Source organism: Saccopteryx bilineata, chromosome 5 (assembly GCF_036850765.1).
Source record: "Saccopteryx bilineata isolate mSacBil1 chromosome 5, mSacBil1_pri_phased_curated, whole genome shotgun sequence".
Taxonomy (NCBI): Eukaryota; Metazoa; Chordata; class Mammalia; order Chiroptera; family Emballonuridae; genus Saccopteryx; species Saccopteryx bilineata.
This window is the reverse complement of record NC_089494.1, coordinates 9,370,101-9,392,806: the sequence shown is the minus strand read 5'-3', so window position 1 is coordinate 9,392,806 and position 22,706 is coordinate 9,370,101. Positions and strand designations below refer to the sequence as shown.

Sequence of the window (22,706 nt, the reverse complement as noted above, 5' to 3'; positions counted from 1 at the left end):
GGTATAGGAGTTTGAGCCCAAACATCAAAGCAACTCCTCAGCATCTGATAAGGACACTTCTTTACACGCACTGACCACACAAGAGAGGAACAAAAGGTTCTGCCTAATCACCAACATTTTGATTTATCGGTCTTAATCCGTATAATTTTCTCACATCCAATGTGCAAAAGACAGCAGAAAGGGGGGGAGGGGGGAGTGAGAGTAACATTTTCCCAAATACGAAATTAGCCAAATAGCATCTGTCCAAACAAACAAAAATTCTAAACTTCTAAACACTCAGAGGCAAACTTTTATTTTAACCACAAAGTCTCCTTTTTTCAGTACTCTTGGCAACTCTCAAGACATGCCATTGGACAAGATGTTTTTATTGCAAGACGGGCTGGAACACCATCCGATACCATATCAGACCAGCAACGGCTGACTGTTCGTGTCAGAGGACCACGCCGGTCTCACTGTGATTGCCCAGACCACGGGGGAAAACACCAGGTTCTAAGGGAAACAGAGAAAACTCACAGAATTTGGGGTTGCCGTACTGTCCACATCTGCCATCATTTTAAATTTGTCTTGGCACCTGTGGTTGAGATGCTGTAATACTTGCCATGTTCTCCCTTGGCCTTACGAACAGAACTCTGTGATTCAACTGGGGGCAAAAATGTTCCCAGTTTAATACAATATTTGTTCTCCCAAACAACACACGGCCAAGTGGCATTGTCCCTGTCCCTGAGTTGTTGGAATCCTCCACGTGTAGGACTTGAGGGGAAGCGTTTGTGTCCCTCACTAGAAGGCCCTCATCACAGCGTCTTAGGATGGAAGTTTCCACCGTGGTAACAACAACCTTCTTTGTAGTTAACTCACTGAAACCTTCCTGCACATGTGATGCTCCTCTGACCACTTCTCTAGACCCACCTCATAATTTAGGTTGGCTCCTCACCCAACATAAAAGATCAATAAACATTAGTCAGAAGGAAAGCCTGGGAGAAAGGGATTCGACAAGGATCATCAAGACAAATCTCAACCAGATTCAGTGTGTCCGTGCCCCCTGCACTCGGCACTAATCAGATCTGTATTGCCTGCTTCTTTCAAATACCACACTCCCTTTTAAATCCGAAAGGATGTTTACCCACAGAGTATTTTAGTACTCACTAATTGAAAATATACGTAGAGTCCAAAGCCACTATAAAACAATAATGCATTTAAATAAATATGTCTTTTAATAAAGCCTACAGCATCTGAAAAGTGGTTGATATATTTACAAGGTGTATGTTTTTGGCCTATAGGACATGTATGTATTTATATAATGTGCACTGGGTTCACAGATATCTTGAAATAATTCCATGACCCTCATGAGTTCCAATATCCATAGGTCAAGAATTATTCATCCCTAGTAAGAACATTTTAATCAGATCTATTCCTCTGTCAGTACCTTTCCCAGAACTCCAAGGATGTGAGTTGTAACAGGACTATGAGTTGCCTGCTGCTTTGGCCAACTTTAATCTACTTTTAAATTTCTGGTCCTGGCAGGTTGGCTCAGTGGTAGAGCGTCGGCCTGGCGTGCAGGAGTCCTGGATTCGACTCCTGGTCAGGGCATACAGGAGAAACATCCATCTGCTTCTCCACCCCTCCCCTTCTCCTTCCTCTGTCTCTTTCTTCCCCTCCCTCAGCCAAGGCTCCATTGGAGCAAAGTTGGCCCGGGCGCTGAGGATGGCTCTATGGCCTCTGCCTCAGGTGCTAGAATGGCTCTAGTTGCAACACAGCAACGACCCAGATGGGCAGAGCATCGCCCCCTGGTGGGCATGCCGGGTAGATCCCGGTTGGGCGCATGCGGGAGTCTGTCTGACTGCCTCCCCGTTTCTGGCTTCGAAAAAATACAAATTAATTAATTAATTAATTTCTGAGGCAGGCTTCTGCTCTTATTCAATATTTATAATGTGAAGCTTAAAAAAACATGTTAACACTTAAGAAATTGTTATGCTACATATAAATTCCTGAATCTGAGATACCCATACAAATGCAAGAGATGAGAAATAATTTTCTCTATCACACATTTTTTTATTTACCAGTAGGCATTAATAGCTTCAAAGCAAAGTTAAATGTTCCACTAAGAGGGGCCAATGATTGAAATAAAAAAAAAGACAAATAGCATTGAGTCTTTCATATACCAAAAATAGGCATCTGATAAGTTCCAAGATAGACCTTTTAAAGTACATTTTACAAGAAATAAACAGTATATCAATTTCTTCCAGTCCTTGGATGAAAATGAATCCATTTGCTCTCTCATCCACGACCCAAGAAATGAGTTTTGATTACCATCTAATGCAAAGATAAATGCCCTCTTAATCATAAGCCAAAAAAGAAAGAATTTATAATAGCCCCCCAAAAGCAATGGCTTTGAAGCATCAGCCAAATTTGTTTTTCTCCATTTCAGCTGTGATTTCCAGCCCACCAAGAACCCAGAGCCGCTGAAAGAAAGATGGGAGAAAAGGGAGGTGGTGCTTGCCCCTTGGGAAAGCTATTTTAAAAAATGCCTAAAGGATTCTCTTGCCGTTAGCAAGAGAGTTCAAAGAAATTCAGGAATGGGAAGAACTTCATTCTTATTGTGAGGAAAGGAAGACGAGAGAAGCAAGCAAGAAAGAGGGTCAAATAAAAAGAGAGAAAACACAGATGTGGCCCCAAATCACAGAGTAAATCTACCTTCCGTGTAGAGTTGAGAGCCTTGCAAATTAAGTATTATTTCCAAGAGACTTCCTCCAAGTTTTCATTGAACGCTTGCCCTGCTCCTAGGTACCCCGCCTCTTCAGAGCACACACATATCTCACGGGTCAGCCCCTGTTCAACAAGGGCATTAAATTACCTTATGAAGAGAAAGGCTAGTTCTCTGGGCCAAGGAGTACAGAAATCAGCATTGAGTCTGTGCTATTTACCATGAACACAGCCGAGTGATGGAAACACCAATTAGTCAGTTTTTAGACTCTATTCTTCAATCTCTAGACTGCCTTACTTCCAGAAAACCATTGAGCTGGACCAGTCAGTCCACAGCCTAAAACAGATATTGGCTGTACTCTCTGGGAATATTTAAATATAATTTCAATTTCCCCAAGAGGATTTCCACGGGGCAGGGGGAGAATACTAATTTGAATTTTCTTTGGTTGTACAACACTCTCCCAAATTTGCAGTTTTGCAAAGACAGTCATTTTCCACAAAGCATCAAGCTCCTGGAGGAAAGACAAGGGAGTGGGGGAAGGGTCAGCAAGGGAAGGGGCTGAGGCGATGTCCAAGCTAACCCACGCCAGATGAACTTTCCTGGATCCAGACAGCTTTGTTTTGAAGATTTCCCCCCTTGTATTAAAATCAGAGTGGCAAAGTAGGTCTTGAAGACTAACTAGAGAACAACATTCTCTACCCAGAAGGTCAGGGCTGCCAAAGTTAGAGGTATTTAACTTTCTGGGCTAAAGAACCCACATTGTCCCAGAGTGAACTTGATGGAGCCATTCACATCTTTAACCAACAACTACAAATGTTTCTCAAGATCTGAGGCTCAAACCGCCTGAGACTGTGTCCTTTTTGGCTATTTGGGCCAAAGCAGCTGTTTGCATCCCTGAAACCATCTCTATCCCAGACTCAGTGACAAGAGCGATTCATTTTATAATGTGTACCAAAATTATTTATTTTGGACGCAGCGCATGCATCATTACTTAAAATGACACTCGACTTTCTCAGTGCAGAAATTTGGCAGGAAGGTGAGGGTGACATCCAAGTTATAAAAACCTTAAGATTTATAGCAGATGCCAAAGTAGGGCTCCACCCTTATAAACAACGAAGACAAAAGCCTTTCTCCCACCATGGGCCAGAACAGGGGAGCGCGGGCCAGGACCACAGGATAAAGAGGATTCATTCTGTTCGGTGGCACCTACTAAAGGCAGGGTATGTACATTAAAAATTCTAAGGGGAGTGCTCGCTTCGGCAGGACATATACTAAAAATTCTAAGGGGACAAAAAAAAAAGGTGTTTGCAGCCTTTCTTCATCCCTCACTTAGGCATGCACCCTCTTTACAAGGGAAGTGGACCCCTCAGGAGGACACGTGAGCATCCTTGGGTTTCTGGTTCGTATCTTCAAGACCCTTTAAGCACGATCCCCCTCACTTTTCTCCTTGCGTATGCTCTGCTCCCCACAGCGTAGTTTGTGGGTCAGAATCTGAACTCTGAATATCAGAAGGTCTGTGGAAAATTCTACCTGTAGAGCAATCCAAGGTCTGCGGCTGCAAGCAACGGACACCAACTCCGGCTCGCTCGAGCAGAAAAAAACATCAATAAATGACTGCAGGGACTCTGGCCTGGAAGGAGGGCAGAGGGCCCACACTCAGAAAGCACGACCGGGCGAAGGCAGCTCCCGGCTCTACACAGCAGGACAGCTCCGTTCCTTCAGGTCGCGGTGGACGGCATGATCCGTCTTCCAACCTGCAGCAACTTGCAGCGTTTTGGTCATCCTGCTCACTATCCTAACTCCTGGGAAAAGTGTCTGATTAGTCTAGACATTTGGGGCACACAACGACCCCAAAGCTAAACAAGGGTGCAGTGATGGAGAGCCCCACCCTCTTAAATTGAACAAGCCCCCCATCCCCACTGGAGTGGGGGAACAGTAGTTTGCCAAAAGCGAAATCAGGGTGCTGTTACCAAAGATGAGAAATGAAGCGAGGAAGGAAAAGAAATGGATGTCCACTTCTACTTCTGCATAAACACTCTTAGCATTCCTACTGACTTGTTTATTTTTTCAACTTCTAGGGACAACTTTGGCAAAAGCTACAACCAATGTTATTGCACAACAAACTCTGTTACACTGTCCCAAGTAAAGAACCACATGATAATTGCCAGGGTCTTCAAATTAGGAAAATGTCTGCGGCTCCAGATGAGCTGACTTACATGCTTCTATTCAATATTAGATAATGAGGACTAAGTCAGTAACTCATCGTGTTTCTTTTCTGACTTAGGCTGTTGAGAAGCTCAGAGTTAAAAGCTTCTGGCTCAGTTATAGTAGCTATCCTTACTCTATGTGTTTAGGCACAACTAAATCCCTCCCTTTCTGATACAACTGGTACTTGAAAGTTTTATTTCAGTCTTATTTTAATGTTTCAATATTTCTATTTTAATTTAATAAAAATTTCAAAAGCACTTGAGGTTTTTTCTTTTTAACTAACCAAAAGCCAACCTCTTCAGAAATATAGAAGCATCTAAGGTATGACTGCATTTTCTGATTGACTAACTTTCATATCGGCCAAAACCTTTCCACTCAACATTGTCTCTCCTTTTTTGCTACTGCAGTTAACCTGGTGCAGCAGAAACTATTCCAGATGAATTTCTGGTTTTAAACAGTGCCATGGGTGGCGTGGGGGGGACGATTAGACGAGATTAGATAGAAGAATGAATAAATGTATAATACATTGACCTAACTCTGAATCTGATTATAGGGTGCAATAACTTTCAGAAGAATTACCAATGAAGTTCATAAGCTTTTATTGAAACGAGGTCAAAAGGAGCAGCAACAGGCAACTTTTTCAAACCTAGAGCTGAGCCAGCCTGAGCCAGAGGGATCTGGGAATCCTGGGGTCCTCGGAAAAGCCCAGCTTTGTGCTTTCAGGAACCAAGCGGACTGGCTGAGGGTGGGAGGGCTCACCCATTGTTTGATAGCTCAAGCCACTTTCTGGTTAGTTCCATGTACATTTAATACCAAAAGTAATCATAATCCTGTAACGCAGCAGGACATGGGCAGAGGTAACTAGAACACGACATGCCTGGGGAGGCATGCGATGCCGCCACTGATCTCCCAAAATGATTAGGAAATCTCAGCAAAGTGCTTTTGAGTGGTTTTTTTTGGGGGGGGGGGGTAGAAATGGGGATTCTTAAATATAAAGACTACTCTCCGCCCTCTAAACTTCCCCCTAATGGTTGGCAGTAATAGTGTCCCAGATGAACCAATACCCTAACAATGAGAGTGCCATACGAAGGAAACTGAGATTTGCATGTAGTGAAAAGTTGGTGAAGCCTGTCACCTCTGCCTGGAAGCCCTCCCGGATGCTCAATATCAGGAGAGAAGAAACATTGGCATCTCCCCACTCCAGCCATGCAAATTCCAACACACGGCTTTCCAAAAAGACAGGAGAGAAACTGGGCTCCGGGCAGTGGACGGTGGGTTCCAGAGTGTTGCCTGGTAAGAAATTACTGATGCTGAACAAGTATACTTGGTCTCACAATTATCACCTTGGCCTTTAAGAGTCAGGAGATCAAGGATCCATCTGGTCCCGAGTCCAGCACTATGTGAACTTGAGATTCTGTTTTCTCAGAAGCACCCGACCTAGACTTGGGTCCCAGACGCAAGCACCCAGCAGGTACGTGAATTAGCCAGATACACTCTGTACAGCAGGGGTCCCCAAACTACGGCCCACAGGCCACATGCGGCCCCCTGAGGGTATTTATCTGGCCCCCGCCGAACTTCTGGAAGGGGCACCTCTTTCATTGGTGGTCAGTGAGAGGAGCACATTGACCATCTCATTAGCCAAAAGTAGGCCCATAGTTCCCATTGAAATACTGGTCAGTTTGATTTAAATTTACTTGTTCTTTATTTTAAATATTGTATTTGTTCCCATTTTGTTTTTTTACTTTAAAATAAGATATGTGCAGGTTATATAGGGATTTGTTCATAGTTTTTATATAGTCCGGCCCTCCAACAGTCTGAGGGACAGTGAACTGGCCCCCTGTGTAAAAAGTTTGGGGACCCTTGCTGTACGGCCTAGGACAAGCCGATGCCACGACCCACCCCAAAGGAACACCAGCTAGTCAGCGGTCACCACGTGAGAATCCAGGCCCACACGGAGCTGAGACCCTCCCATCTGCAGAGAGAACCAGCAAGCCCAGATGTTCTTGTGAATTTCTCTAATTTTTCAATCCTGGAGACTAGTTGGTAAAGTTTTAAACATAATGAAGGGGGCCAAAGGAACAGTTCTCTAAGGTAAGAGTCAAACAAACCTCAGGCCCCCAGTGTGTCAGCCTAAAGGAGTGTGAGTTCTGTACTGAAGCCCCCCGGACCGGGGGAAATCCTTCACAGGGGCCTGGGCTTATCCACTCACCCACCTGGAAATTCATGGGGCAGCGGCGACGTACAGGCTGTGAGAAGCCCTGCAGTAAACCAGGCTCGCTCTGTTTCCCTGGGGGCTTCCCAAACTTATTTACAGACTGAATCCTTTGTGGCAAGACTCACGTGAGCAGCTCTCTGAGCTGGTGCTCCGTGGAACGCACTTTGGGAAACAGCACACCTCTCGTCCCCGCCGGGCTCGACAATGCGGTGCTGTCTTCCCTGACTTCCCCTTGGATCTGGAGCAGGGGGGGAAGCTAGGACGCACTCCTTCCCAACAACGGGCTGGTCAGGAGCTAAGTGTTGCGATCCCATCTCAAAGTTGAGAAAATACAAATCGGAGGCCCGAGGGAACCCCTAAGTATGTGAACCGGCCACGTGTAGCCCTGGGTGCCTGACTGCAAAGCCCACGGCCCGTCCACTGCTCGCTCGGTAGCCTGCCGGGGCCACAAGCAGGCTGACTTGCAGCCTGGAGGAGTGGTCTCACCGCCTCCGTCTCCCCACACCGCCCGCCCCTGGGGCTCCGCACGGCTCTGTTTCCCTCCTCAAAGTTTCCAGGTTCTTTGTCTAAAAAACACTGTCTTTCTGAGACAGCAGACAGTCCACCAAGCTGGTCAGAACACTAAGCAGGTGGGGACACTGATGCCTTTGCTGGAAGGAGCAATGGACCCAAAGCCAACAGCGGCATGGGACATGTGACAGCTAACTCTCGTGGGCCTGTGCGCATGCCAGGGCTTCTGAGGGCCTGTGTGGCTCCTGCCACCCTCCGTCTCTTCCTCGTTTTTTGTCTGCACATCCTTTACCCTCCTCGACTCCCCAGTGTCCCCTCTTCCTAGCCTGTCTGCTGTCCCTCACCTCAACCTATTGCGTTTCTTTCTTCTACTCGCATGGCGAATTCAGTTGGAAAAAGAAGTTGAGCATCATACCCACCATGCACAGGGGTGAGCACACATCCTGGTAACTGGGAGATGCTCAGGTTACACCTGCTGTTCTCGTTCGTTAATGATGATGCCACCATCACCTCAACAAGACCTCAGATTGGATAACATGCAGGTGATCTCCTCATATAGTTATGGAACCAAGTCTTATACTTCTTGGCCTTTACTTTGTTTTTGTTTTTTTTTAATTAATTAATTATAGAGAGAGAGGAAGAGAGAGAAAGACAGAAACATCAATCTCTTCCTGTATGCGCCCTGACCGGGGATCGAACCAGCAACCTCTGCATATCAGGATAATGCTCTAACCAACTAAGCTATTGGGCCAGGGCTCTTGTCCTTTTCTTTAAAAGAGGTTGAGTCAAATTCCTCAAATTTTCCTCTTTGAGGGGAAAACTATTTTTAAACTAAAGCTATTTTTATGAATGCTTTTCAATATACTCCTTACTACGGCTCAAAGGCCATTGATAAAGTTGTCGCATCCTATCCACGTTTTTAGTAGCCATAATTTTGAGAAAAGGAACTATTTCATGAGAAATCCAGACCGTCTATCTACTAGGCATATGACAGCCACAAACTAGAATTAAAACCCGTTTGTGGTTGTGCATGGTGAATTCCACTGAATGGCCCGGCCTGACACGGGTCACAGTCCCAGAAATCTACCCTCTCAACAGCAAAATCTCCTGAGTGTACCGGTCACTTGGGCCAGAGCCCGATGCTGAGCTACAGGGCTAATAAAAAGTCCTCGGAGGACTGAGCCAGCTGAGAACGTCAGCCGGAAAGCCAACACACCAAAAGGAGCTGACCAATGGACCCCTGGGAGCGTCAATGAGAAAAGGGCCCTCCTGAGTGAGGAAGGACCCACGAGGTACCAACTCGAACTTCTCCCCCTGTGGGCTGGATGTCTCCTCCTGCTCAACTACTCGTTTCTCTGAGATCCTTGGGCAACACTGGAATAGATGAAAAATGCCCTTTCAAGGGCTAAATGAAACGTCTGAAAAAGAGGAAATGGGACTCGAAGAAAAATACAGAGTTCACAATTTACATTCTATGTTCTAATTTCCATTTTCCGTTTCACATAAATTTCCATTCGTATGCCACAGAATCCACAGATGTAAGGGCAGGGACTGTGTAGTGTTTAGTTTCCCCAACACCCAGCACGGAGCCTGGCGAACAAGGTCCATCCTACCCGCACTGTAACGGCTCTGTGTACGCAGCGAGGACATAGAACAAACTGTGCAGCTTGAGAGTTTCCACATATGCATAATCACGTGACACCATCACCACAATCAAGATGTTGAATGTATTCATCACCCCGAAATGTGTCTTCAAGCCCTTTCAAACCCCTTCCTCCGTCCCAGCCCCAGGCAACTACTAATCTGCTCTCCAACGTGTTACATCCCACCAGGGGTGCCTCGAGCCCCGCTGCCTCCACCTCCTCACCACGTTACATCCCACCAGCGGCGCCTCGAGCCCTGCTGCCTCCTCATCCTCACCACGTTACATCCCACCAGCGGCGCCTCGAGCCCTGCTGCCTCCTCATCCTCACCACGTTACATCCCACCAGCGGCGCCTCGAGCCCTGCTGCCTCCACATCCTCACCACGTTACATCCCACCAGCGGCGCCTCGAGCCCTGCTGCCTCCTCATCCTCACCACGTTACATCCCACCAGCGGCGCCTCGAGCCCTGCTGCCTCCTCATCCTCACCACGTTACATCCCACCAGCGGCACCTCGAGCCCTGCTGCCTCCACATCCTCACCACGTTACATCCCACCAGCGGTGCCTCGAGCCCTGCTGCCTCCTCATCCTCACCACGTTACATCCCACCAGGGGTGCCTCGAGCCCTGCTGCCTCCACATCCTCACCAATACCCGGGGCAGTCACACGGTGTTATTCTTAGCTCTTCTATACTCGTGGAGTGCTATATCACTGTAGTTTTCATTTGCATTTTCCTACTGTGTAATGACGTTGAATGTAAGGATCAAGAAAAGATCAAATTGTTAGATTCAGGAAAGTGTGCTGGGATTGCCAGAGTGTAGACGCAGAGACATGGAGGTAAGGATAGGGACCCGTAAGGCTAAGAACAAAGAAAAACGTTTGCATTCCATTGGTTAGAGACCCTTATCAGAAGTTTATGTTTGAAGTTCGCCAATGAGCTAGACCCAGCCCCTGTTGCTATGCTATGTGCAACTCCCTTAGCAAATAAGTGACCGCTATTTTTGCTTCTGTATTTATGCTTGCTTACTTAGGATATATAAGGAACTAGCTGTAAGCACGTGGGGCGGTTCCCATTTGCAGCTCACGGTGTCTGCGGACATCAGGGAACTCGCCCCTGCGCAGGTGAAACTGGCCAATAAAGTTACATCTATCTCCGACATTTGTTTTTATTATACCCAGTGGATGCTTCATTGAACATCTTTTCATGTGCTTACTTCCTATCCCTATAATGTCTCTGTTCAAATCATTTGCTCATTTTTTTTAAACAATCACGTTATCTTACTATTGAGTTTTGAGAGAGTTCTTCATATAGCCTGGATATACGTCCTTCATTATAAGTATATAATTTGCAAGCATGTTCTCCCAGTCTGTGTCTTATCTTTTCATTCTCTTATAAAATAATCTTTTAAAAGAGCAGAACTTTTTTAAGTTTGGCAAAGTCTAATTTATTTAAGGTTTCTTTTACTGGACGTGTTTCTGTTAACTGTTCCAAGAAATCTCTGCCGAAACTAGAGAAAGTTTTGGGTGTGACAGATCTGTTCATTATCTTGATTGTTGACACAGATGTATATGAAGTCACAGGGATGCTCTGCTGTTTCTGTCCAGAAGTTTTAGGGTTTTAGGCGTTACAGGGATGTCTGTGACGCAGTTTGAGGGTATTCTTGCGTACGGGATAAGTGAGCCGTGGATTGAAGTTTGGGGTTTGGTGGTGGTACTGTTTTTGTTTTTGGCATAGGGATAGGCAATTGTTCCAGCATCGTTTCACTGAAGAAAAAAAGAAAAAAAAAGACTCTCCTTTCTCCAAGTGAACTATCTGCTTTGCACCTTTGTCAAAATCACATACACTTGTGATCAAAAAGCAGAACTCTCAGGAAAGGTCCTTCTTGACAGCCGCTAAAATGCAAAAGGCATGGATTCAGCAACTCTACTTTTAGCAGTTCCGTCGAAAGAAACCCAAGGACAGGGAGAAGGCTCAGATCCGTAGAACAGCATCACTGACAGGGAAACAAAACTGAACAGGGACGCGACCGAAACACTGCCCGGGTCAGGGAGGGCTGGTTGAATCCCACGTCCAGCCCCACCACAGAATTCTCCGCGGGTCTCAACGGAACGAGCTGGAGCTGAGGTACAGACCAGAAGTGATACCCTTGAAACTTTCTCAGGGACAAAGTAAACACACAGAAAAGAAATTGCAGAGGGACCAGAGGGACGTGTGTTCTATCATTATATCCTTGAAAGCCTAAATGGGCATCTGCATATTCGTATACATTTGCAAAAAAAATCTGGGGAAACTTTTGGAAAAAGAGCTACCAGAGGGATCCCGTGAGTTTCCTTCATGGGAAGAAATGAGAATGAGGGAAGATTATTCACTTCTTTTTATTAAATTCTAAACTCTCTGACTTGTTACCTGGTTACCCTAAGCCAGCGGTTCTCAAGTTGTGGGTCGCGACCCTGGCAGGGTCACCTAAAGCCATCGGAAAATACATAATGCATATCAGGTATTTACATTCCGAATCATAACTGTAGCAAAATTACAGTTATGAAGTAGCCACCAAAATTATTTTTTGGTTTGGGGTCACTGCAACATGAGGAACTGTATTGCGGGGTCACGGCATTAGAAAGGTTGAGAACCACTGCCCTAAGCAGATATTATTGTTCTGTTGTTTTTTTTTCAACTGAGTGTAAAAGAGTAGCAAGGGCCCCATGACATGTAACAGATGCCCCAGTCCCTCCATTTCACAGCAGTGCTACTACTTGGAAAAAAAGTTCTCATTGCTTTTTTTTATTTTTTTTCAGAGGGTCGGTCTACGTAGGAAGAAATATATTGGCGAATGGAAGCTACTCAAAAAAAAAAAAGTATTCCACACTAAGTGGTATGAATTGAATTGTGTCCCTCAAAACTTCATATCTAGTAGTCTTAACTCCCAGAATGTGACCTTATTTGGAAATAGGGTCATTGCAGAGGTAATTAGCTAAATTAAAAGAAGATCCCACTGGTGGGGAACAGGCCCCCATCCAACACGACTGGATGAAAGTCGGAGGGGAGAGAGTTGGACACACAGGGAGAACGCCACGCAAAGCCCGGAGGGAGGCTGCCACAAGCCAAGGAATGCAAAAGGTGACCCGCAAACACCCAGGAGCTGGGTGGGAGGCCTGGAAATAATTTTCCCTCGCAGCGCTTAGGAGGAATCAACCCTGATAACGCCTTGATTTCAGACATCCAGCCTCCAGAACTGTGAGGCAAGAAATGTCTGTCGCTTAAGCTTCCCAGTCTGTGGCACTTTGTCATAGCCCCCTCAGGAAACTAACGGGTTAGGCTACCAAGAATTTAAGGCAAGAGCCAAAGAGCCACTCATCAACACCATGGTCCCACAGCCCCCTCTAGGACCCCAGGGAACATCTGCAGCAGACTTAGAGAGGAAACAGCAGTTTCCACGACCCCATCGCACAGGTGGCCTGGACACCCAGATGTCGCACACACCTGAGGAAAAGCCACCCGTCCTACAGCAAACATATCCAAGCACGCCATGGGTAGAAGGGGCTTCGGAAGCTGTGTGTTGATCCTCGGGCCCACAATCAGAGATACTGTCAGGAAAGACGGGTCACGCGAGGACTGGGATGGATCTCTTCTAGGGGAAGGGCGACACCTCTTCCATCCACGCCTCTCCCTTCACACACACACACACACACACACAGTCATTCGCTAACTCACTGCCTCCTGGGGTGGGGGATGGATGGAAAGTGAAACAGCATTTTAAACCGTGAGCGACCCCAGCAAGCCACTCTGCAGTGACCCAGGCCCCCACCCTCGCCGGGACTGGAAACATCTGCCATCAGCAGCTGCAGCAGAAAGCATTTTCCCGGGAAGGCCAGGGCTACGACTCCCACTCACATCTATGTTTTTGTCTTACGAGCGAGTCCCCGCACAGGCATGGGTTTCTTCATTAAAATAATTTATACCGTTACCAGGTGAGGATGAAAACAAAACAAAATATTCAACCAGACAGATACAAATAATCAACGGGACACACGCAGAGGCTGTCCTGCAGGCCGATTTGAAAAGGACTGGAAGGTCAGCCCGCGTGCTTTCCTGGTCGGGAAGAGTCAAGCCCAGAGTCCCGCCGCCCGGAGGCCCTGCGCACACCGGGCTGTTTGGAGGATCTCAGCCTAGCCCTCCCTTGTTCTCCGCCTGTCTGGAAACATGTCACTGGGATCCACCTTCCAGTGATGATCTGCACATACCAGCCGCCACTGAAATGACGGAAGCGCACTCTCTCGCGAAGCAGCCGTCCACTGCAGTTTCCGGAGGCCCCCCACTGGCTGCCTCTTCCGAGGATGTTGACCGGAAGTAGACACGGGAGGAAGAAAGAACATGTCCTAATTGTTCTTCAATGGCTGCTTTCCTTTGTTTTGTTTTTTTCAAACTCACTCTAAGTAAATTCACACTCAGCATTCACAAGGGCACATTATACAAGCACGTTCATTCTGTCCCGGCCTGTCAACATTGGGCATAACCTAGCTCTCTAGAAATACAGAGAACACAGTGAAAGGGCAACCTGGTCTCAGTAGTGTACTAGCATCCTCGAGCTGCTCTACCAGAATACCACCGACTGGGTGGCGTTCAAGAACAGAAATGTATTCTCCCACCGCTCGGAAGGCTGGACGTCCAAAATCGAGGTGTAGGTAGGCCTGTGCTCCCTCCAATGGCTCTGGGGAACAGTCCACCCTTGAGACTTCTCACTTCTGCTGGTTGCCAGCCATCCTAGGAATTCCTTGGCTTGGGGAGCATAACTTCATACTCTGACTCCATCTTCAAATGGCCTTCTGTCCTGTGTCTCCTCTTAAAATCTCTCCTAATAAGGACACCAGTCACCGAATTCAGGCCTTACCTAATCCCATATGACCTCATCTTAACTCTATTACACCGGCACGGACCCTACTTCCAAATAAAACTACATTCACACATAGTGTGGTGAGACTGTATCACATCTTTTGGGGGGGAACTCAAGTGAACCCACAACAAAGAGTAAAGACATGGAGACCAGGGTCCCTCAGTAGCCATGTGAGTTATGAATGCCAAAGGTACCAGGAATTCCAGATCCATCTAATCCATGGGCTTCAACAAGCAGAAGGAGATGGTTATTTTGCTCACTACTGAAACCTCTCTTATCAAAGTAAGACCTTGGTTGCTGCAAATGAGGGAGGAGGGAGGAGGCCACAGCCCTCAGGCATGAGAAAGAAACCTCAGGAAGATGAGCCGGCCCAAGCGGCATCTGCTTTACCTGAGAGCTGGCTGAGACTTCGGCAGCCCTGAACTATGCCCACAGCACAAAGCAGGCTGTGCCTCCTCGCTGACGCTGTCCTTTGCCAGCACGGGCCCTGAGGGCACAGACCTGGTGGACTTGCTGCTGCTGTATCACTGGTTAGCAGCTAAACTGGGATGGAAACTGCTGTAATCATTGGTTAGCAGCTAAACTGGGATGAAATGATAGTAACTAATTCCGCAAGACTCTAAGGAGGTCTGTGGACAAACATCTCAACTATTTCTTCTTACGCCACTTAAACAAAGCCTCCGTTTAGATTTCTGCCCAAGGGGGCTGAGCGCAGCACACTGTAGTCATTGAGGGCTTCTGGGCTGGTTTTATTTGCTGACCACTAACGAGTCCCTGAACTGCTGCTCTTCGGAGTAAAACAGGACTATGGAAGAGAGCCTCATCTCCGGTAGCCTTGAGGCTGGCTGTCCAGGGCCGACTCTTCCAAGATCCAGTTTATGGACTAATAATTCACATGGTAGAATGAAGAAGGCCGTTGGAAGGAAGGGGGGAAGGAGGAGAGAACTAATCTGGAACATCAAAGAAAATGCAAAAGTTGCCTAACACCCCAAGATAACCCAGCACAGTCAACATTAGGCAATGGATAACCCAGGGGCAGACAGGCTTTCCCAAGGCTAGCATTTTGCAAGTCACTCGGTAGAGAGATTTTGCTGACAAACTCACAGAAAGACCCAATGATATAATAAGATAGCATTTTCATTCTGAGAGAAGCAAACTAATGATAACTTCAGGTTGCCTTTACACACGATAAGGCCCAATGCTTTGTGCTTGCTCAACTACGAGGAATGAAGAAAAACAACAGACCCTAGAAAGGATGTAGTGAGAAGCCTGTGGCTCTGTTCGAGAAGTCACTACTTGTCCCTAAGCAATTGCTCCTGACCTCTCCAACTGCTTCCCCCCGTTCCCCCATTTTTGGTCTAAACAAGGCATGCCCACAGACGTGATTGGGCTTGATTACCAGCTTCCGCAGTGTCTAGTTTGAATAAATGCTATGCGCTTCCATTGAAGAGACTCTTAAATGGCACTTGGGGATTTCAGTTTAAGTTTCGGTGCGGGCCACCGAAAAGAAGGTCGCCCTTGGTTAACGAAGGCAACCACACTGCCTCAGCAAGAACCAGGACAGCGGCCTCTCTGAGCCAGCAAGACCTCTGCTGCTCTTACTCTGTTCATTAGCAACAACAGCACCAGCACAGGTCACGCATCCTGCTTCGTCTCATCCCTCCGGACGACAGAGACGTGGTTAAGATGTCGGCTCCAGAGACAAACCGTTCGCATTCCAGCTCAGTTCATTTCCAGCTGTCTGGCCCCGGCCAGATCGTTTAAACTCTCTAGCCTTCAGCTTCTTTATCTAGCACAGGGGGAGGTACATAACCCATGAACTGGGTCATTCAAATAAAACCGTTTAGGACAGTGCCCCACACGCCCGGCACGTGCTCCGTAAATGTGGGCTGCTGGCATCGTCTCCCTTGCTCCGTGTTCTCTGTCGATCTGGTCCGCCTAGAAATGTGTCCTCTCCGCCAAGGGTTTCCCTCTGCCTGGTGGCCCAGGTCTGACGGTCTCCAGCTGACATTCCGGAGGGTTCTTCCGTCTCGCTTCTCAGGGACTAAACGGACAGGACATGGCATGATAATAGAGAAACAAATCGAAAACAATCCACACTCCAAGCCGAGGCGAGATCTAGCAGATATGACCAAGCAGAGAAAGGGCAGGACACTTCTGGAAGAAGAAGGGCTCTTCCCCCTTAAAATCTCCAAATATTGTTTCGTTTAAAACATCAGCCTTTTTATCAGCCAGAAGTTGATTAACAAGCAGCCCAAAGACAGTTTCTTCAGGCTCCGGTGGTCTCACTAGACTTCCTCTTTCCACCCTCCTTCGGAAAGTGGGGACGCAGGGCAAACATGGCCCAGGCTAAGATGGAGCAATCTAGCTTGATGGAGAAAAGCTCCACATTTTCTGAACCCACCGTGGAGACTTTCAACCCCAGGGGAGGCAGGCCAATGGTTAGACTGCAACCTGTCCGGAATGCTTCAGGAGAAGATGGCTGTGCACGGACCCCGCCGTGAGAATCCGAACTTACTTCCCATACTTTCTCGCCATCCCGTTCCACTCTGTCCTTGTAACAGACACACCATGGGCAGGGATGCGTCGGCCTGCTCTGTGTCTAACTCAGTCTCCACGCATCCATCTTTCTCTGGCTCTCCTCCACTCCTGACTCGAAGAAAAATGTATCTGAGAGCTGGTGAAGACATATGCCCGGGGAAACAGACATTCCTTATGTCTGAGCGAGTCCCCCTTCCAGCATGGATGAGTCAATACCTTCTCAAGGAGCTGCCCAGCCCAGTAATCAAGACAATCAGGACACCCATGCATGCACAATTTAAATAATAAAGCCAAAAGTCACCTCATCTCTATTTAAAAAAAAAACAACTTAGCTTTTTTCTACTGAAAAGCCCCCTTTACTTCTCTGCATGGAGCCTATTTCAAATCTCTCTTTAAAAATGTATAACTTTACCCAGTCCCTTCAAGAACAAAAGTCAGTGGCTCCGATGGGAAGGGGAAAGAGAAGAATTCGGATTTATTCGTTTTTAAAAGTTGGGGTAGTAATTTAAGTCTTCACATCCCTTTCGATCCTATTACGTTTTGCATGGCAGAAGCTCCCAGCCAGAGCTTGAGTGGGTTGCAGCCGAAGTTTTTAACATTCAAGGGAGCAGAGGAACTCGCCGTGGTTTGTGTGACTGAATGAGAAATTACCCAGCTCGGGCCTGCTCGGGGCAACGGGTCGCTTCGCCTGGACTGGATTTGGGTCAGACAGCAGCAACACTTCCAATCAGAAAACATCAGCATCATTTTATTTGGCAGGAAAAAAAAAAAGTAAGTATTGATCATGATAATCCAACAAGATGAAAGATGAAAGAGGCCATCAGCTCGACTCAAATCGGAGGGTGACTGCCAAGCCTCAGCAAAGTTCTGCCCTCTCCCTGGGCCCTGGGCCCTTGAAATGGGCTCCCTGAAATAGGAACTACCAAAGCCAACCAAGAAAAGACGACGTCCCTTGTGCCCTGTGCTTCCAACTATCTGTGCAAATACATTGACTCCTAGTCCCAACAGGAAGCTGCCTTCTTCACTTCAGCTCATCTCAATTAGAATGTTTGCATTAAAAATTAATGATAAATGACAAGATAACCTGGAAATGTTTTCTTTGAATATATGTACCCTGATTTGTTGATGTCACCCCATTATAATAAAAATTTATTTATAAAAAAAATTAATGAAAAAATAATAATGAGGTGACATGAGAAGGTCAAAAAGATTAGTGCGAGAAAGGTGGGCCTTCCTCAAACAGCAGGACCCATCACTTATTTCCTGGTGGGACACAATTTCCATGGCCGTGTCCAAGGCCACAGAGGCTGGGCCAGTGGACGCACCCCATGCACTGAGGAACCAGAAACCAACATTCCTCTAGAATGATTCCCCTAGAGCAAGTGTCCCCAAACTACGGCCCACGGGCCTCTGAGGCCATTTATCCGGCCCCCCGCCACACTTCCGGAAGGGGCACCTCTTTCATTGGTGGTCAGTGAGAGGAGCACTGTATGTGGCGGCCCTCCAACGGTCTGAGGGACAGTGAATTGGCCCCCTGTGTAAAAAGTTTGGGGACCCCTGCCCTAGAGGGAAGAAAGGGGAAGAAAAAGCTCCCAGACAGCAGGGACCCTGACAAAGGTAACCACAAGGAATGCAAATAAAATAGAATTGCAAGCAGCTCACTCGCCACCTCACACTCAACATCTCCCTCCCCCAGAGCAAGAAGGAAAAACCCACAAAGTGTGTGTGCTGCAAAGAAGTATCCGGAGGCTCTTGGGGAAGAAGCCACGAATATGAAGTTTTGTGGGTTTTTTCCTCCATTTGGCGCACTTTGAGCATCACGAGGCCTGAGGTGGTTTTGTAAAAAGAGCACCAGGCTGTTTCCTGATTTAAATTTGGGGAGCATGAGGTTAAGCCCCATATTGATAGGCACCGTCCAACAGTGCCTTGATCTGAGTCAGGGATAAGTCATGTTTACCTGCGCTTTCGAAAGCCAAAAGCCAGGGCTCTCTCAACATGACGTCTCCAAATGAAAGAAGTGCATTGCAAACACAAACTGTAATAAACCAGACTCTTGCCAAATGTGCATGTGTACATTTCACAGAAGAGCCAGGAGGACATTTCCAGTGAGTAACGACTGACACGCCGAAGGCAAGCCAGAGCTCCCTCCTGCCAAGGGGCACGGGCTCCGCAGCACACAGGAGTCCCGAAAGCAAACAGGCCAGCAGAAATAACTTCAAGGGACAAAAATCCACAAACTCTGCCGAGGCACTGATTACTGGGCCATAAGACCCACCTTAAGGAACCGTGGCCTCAGCTCTCTAAGGACTCCCAAGAGCTACCCACCTCACTTGATGGGGAACACTCCACCCTCCACCCCTCAGCCACCCACCTCCTTTAGAACAGAATCCATGCCCCAAACTGAAGGGGGAATTCAAATGCACAACTGGTAACTGGTGTCCCTGCCGAAGTCCATTGACATCACCTTTGGCCAATCACTCAGAGCCCAGTGTTGATATCTTACTAAGACAAGGAGGAGGTTAGAGGCTGGTCACCTACCACCCCATCCCCAAGACCAAAGGTCCCTTTTCTTGTTTAGTCCATTTGAGACCCTGGAGGGCTGGCCTGATTGCTCCAGTTCTGTTCCTGTGGACCCACTCCCCTCGTATCTCAGGCCCAGAGAGGCGTGGGCGGGCGCTGCGGCTCATCCGCTACTGCCAAATGCAGTGGTGTTGGCAGGTGAATCAGGATGAGAACCCACAGGTTAGCCTCTCCCAGCATCTGAGGGGCAGTCTGCAGCTTTGACTTTTTATTGAGAAACCATCCGAGCCAGCTGGGCCTCTGGCCTGCACCGTCCTAACTCTTCAGACCCACTTGGCCGCCAACAGTGCTATATTTTACCACTTAAACACTTCTTCAAACTTTACTGGGGAACAGTGTGGCTCTGAGCCTGCCAAAAGTTTAACTGGACTCAGTGGGTCTTATCTGGCAGACCTGCTGCCCCTCCTCTTGAGAATATCTGCGAGCTAAAGGCAGTCGTCACCAAACCTCGAGTCAGGGCAATTCCAGAGTCCCAAGTGTCCCCTCTGAAAACACAGTCCCTTCTCACTTTGACCTCCTTCCCAACGCCATAGCTTCAGAATCCAAAGGAAAGCGATTTCCAGTAGACAGCTGTGAACAACTTGTGATAGGATGACCCAGGACATAATTATTCCTGGCTGAACTTAACTTTTGATTTTCAAATATCTGGGGAAGCTTAGGTTCAGGGTAGAATCAGAGAGAGCGCCAACGAATGGGGGGTGGGGGGGGGGGGGAGAAATAAGTAGCATACCATGACCAAGCCAAACCAAGCTGGATATTTCCAAATTATATTGGCAAACGGATGCTTTCACAAATCATTTGCTCTGTCTTTCCTGGAGACAAAAAGAAGGGAAAAAAAAATCTGGATGCAAAAACCCTAACTAACCCCAGACCAGTAAAATTGTGTTAGTGGAATGCAGTCTAAAATTACTGGTCAGAAAGTCCAACCTTTCCTATTCCATCACACAAGCACCCCCAGGCCGAAAGTTCTGACACCCAAAGCAATACGTTCGTCAATTTATCACCCCTCGTCCCCGCCGATGCCCGGCGCTAGGTTAAGCCGACAGCATCATGTTCCTATCCGTCCGTTTTACACGATCGTTTTGGGCAAATCCCTGCAAGTGGGCAAAGGCGCCAGCTCGGCTCCTGTGGCCGGGGCACCTCCTCCTCCAGGCTGGCCCCCGGCTGCCGGGGTGCCCCTTACCTGCAGGCGCTCCGTGGCCGGCTGCCACATCTTCCAGCCGAGGGATTTGGCACAGGAGACGCTGTGGAGACTCAGTGGATGCGCCTGGGGGCGAGCGGCTGCGGTCCCGCTTTACATCTGGGGTCGGCGTCCGCGGGATGTGCGTCCTGGAGCTGGCCACCGCCGCGGGGTGGGCGAGTGGGGGGGGCTGCGTGCAGGAGGAGGCGGCGCCGCGCTCAGCTGCCGGCAACTTGTGGGCACGGCCGCGCGCCGGCTGTCCTGGCGCAGCTGCGAGAAGACTGCGCAGCTCCGCCCGGGCCCGCGAGCGCACGGCGGCGGCGGCGGCGGCGGCGGCGGCGGCGGCGACCGCTCCCTCCTCCTCCCCCACCGCCGCCGCCTCCGGACCTGAGCGCTCTGAGCATGCCCGGGGCCGGCGCCCGCCTGACAGCCCGCACCCCGGGGCCGCGGGGGTCTGAGGCGCTGCACGGCGGCCCCCAGATCCCGGCGAGAGCACACTGGGCAGGCCAGAGCCGGCGGCCCTGCTCTCAGCGGGCACCCCGGGTGGCATGGGGTCTGGCAGAGTGGCAGAGGGGACAGACTGGCTGGGGAGGGAAGGGCCTGGAGAGCAGGACTCTCTGAGAAAAGGAACCATAGCCCCCTGGGGTCCCAGGTTCCTGGGCAGCAGGGATCTCTGGGCCGCCTGGGTCTTGCCTGGCACTGCTGCGCGGCAAACTTCCATTCATGCTTTCCACTCGCTTCGCTGAGCACCTAGTATGCGCCAGTCCCTACGCTGGGGTCTGAGGCTAGAGCTGCACAGAATAGAAGACAAGACAAGATGTTCCTCCTCTCCTGAACTTCCATTCTAGTTGGGGAGATAGTCCACAGCGAGCAAACGTGTGAACAGGGGATGCGTCCGGTGGAGATGAAAGTCCGGAAGAAAATCACCCAGGGCTGATGGGGGGAGGGGGGGCTGGCTAGAATGGGCCGTGGGAATGCGAGAGGAAGACCCGAAAGATGTAGTGAGGGATGGCATGCGGGCCAAAGACTGGGGCACCTGTAGTTGGATGAGGGGGACAAGCTATGGTCCTCCATCCTTCACCCCTGAGCTCCGCCAGGTGCTGCAGGAGGCTCTGTGAACCCAGAGATAAGCCTTGGGCCACCCTGAGCTCCCAGGAGAACAGGCCTCTGTTGCCCTCCCAATCCTCCTCCCCCAATAACCACCTTTCAGACAATGGCCTGGCTCTTCACATCCTCTTAACAACTGGGCAAGATAAGTATTCATATTCCCAGCTACAGATAGAACACATCAGGCTTCCGGAGTGGAGGTCACTGTCCAGGTCACACTGTGAGGGGGTCAGTATGCACAGTCAGGTGACATCAAGGCCAGAGCCCTTGCCATGCAGCTCTAACTGCTCTGACCATGGAAACACCTGGAAAGAGCCGCCACCTGGGTCTGGAGCAGGAGAAACGTGTGGCAGGAGGAGGATGCCCAGCTGCCTCTGCAGGGCTGACCACACTTGTGGGAGGAGATGGTGAGACAGGCGGACTAGAGAGGGGGAGGAGAACACAGGGCATGAGGGGGTGCCAGGCTCTCAGGAGGGGGGTCCTGAGCCGCAGAGCTGGCAGGAGAAGGGGCCTGAAGGCACACTGCACTGGGATGTGCACGGCCTGTGCATTGTCCAAATTAACACCGGCGTCAGAAGCTCTAGTTTCGTGTGTTCGTAGAGTGGTACCAGAGTGCTCCCAACCCAGCGCTCAGCTCGGCAGACGCGGCCAGCAGCGAGCTGAGGACCAGACCCCTGTCTCTCAAGGCTTGTGCAGCCCCCCAGAGGAGAGTCACCAGCGGGGCTCCAGATCCAGGGTTCCGGACCCCCATGGTGCTCCTTCCAGTCCACACGGTTGTTGGTTGGTACTACCCACTTAGGAAGGGACAAGATCCTCAGTGTCTTTCAAGTCTCTGGCAAAGCCACAGTGATGCTTCTGAGAGGCTGATGATCTCTGTCCCTAGACAGAGGACACACACCCCCATCCCCTACACCCCCCCACTCCCCCCCTCTTCACTCATACCCTTCCCCTTCCCCAAACGCCCCAACTCCCCCTCCTGCCTGCAGACCAGAGGGCTTATTTTCTCAGCTCCTTCCCCCAGTCCCTGCCACTTGCTCTGAAACCGTCAATAGATCTCTTGTGAGGAGGCGTTGGTGTGTCAGCCCTATATGGACGTACATCTCAGATGCTTGGTCATGTGGTCTCTGT

The 22,706-nt window shown here is 49.0% G+C and overlaps 1 protein-coding gene across 1 annotated transcript in view; it reads right to left on the bottom strand.

Moving 5' to 3' along the window:
* PID1 (phosphotyrosine interaction domain containing 1) overlaps positions 1 to 20,821 on the bottom strand; it is a 227,885-nt gene extending 207,064 nt beyond the window's left edge. The window contains exon 1 of the mRNA XM_066232539.1: positions 20,475 to 20,821. Coding sequence (XP_066088636.1) covers positions 20,475 to 20,504 — 30 coding nt within the window. The 5' untranslated portion in view covers positions 20,505 to 20,821. The remainder of the gene's footprint in view (positions 1 to 20,474) is intronic.
* Positions 20,822 to 22,706: the final 1,885 nt, after the last annotated feature.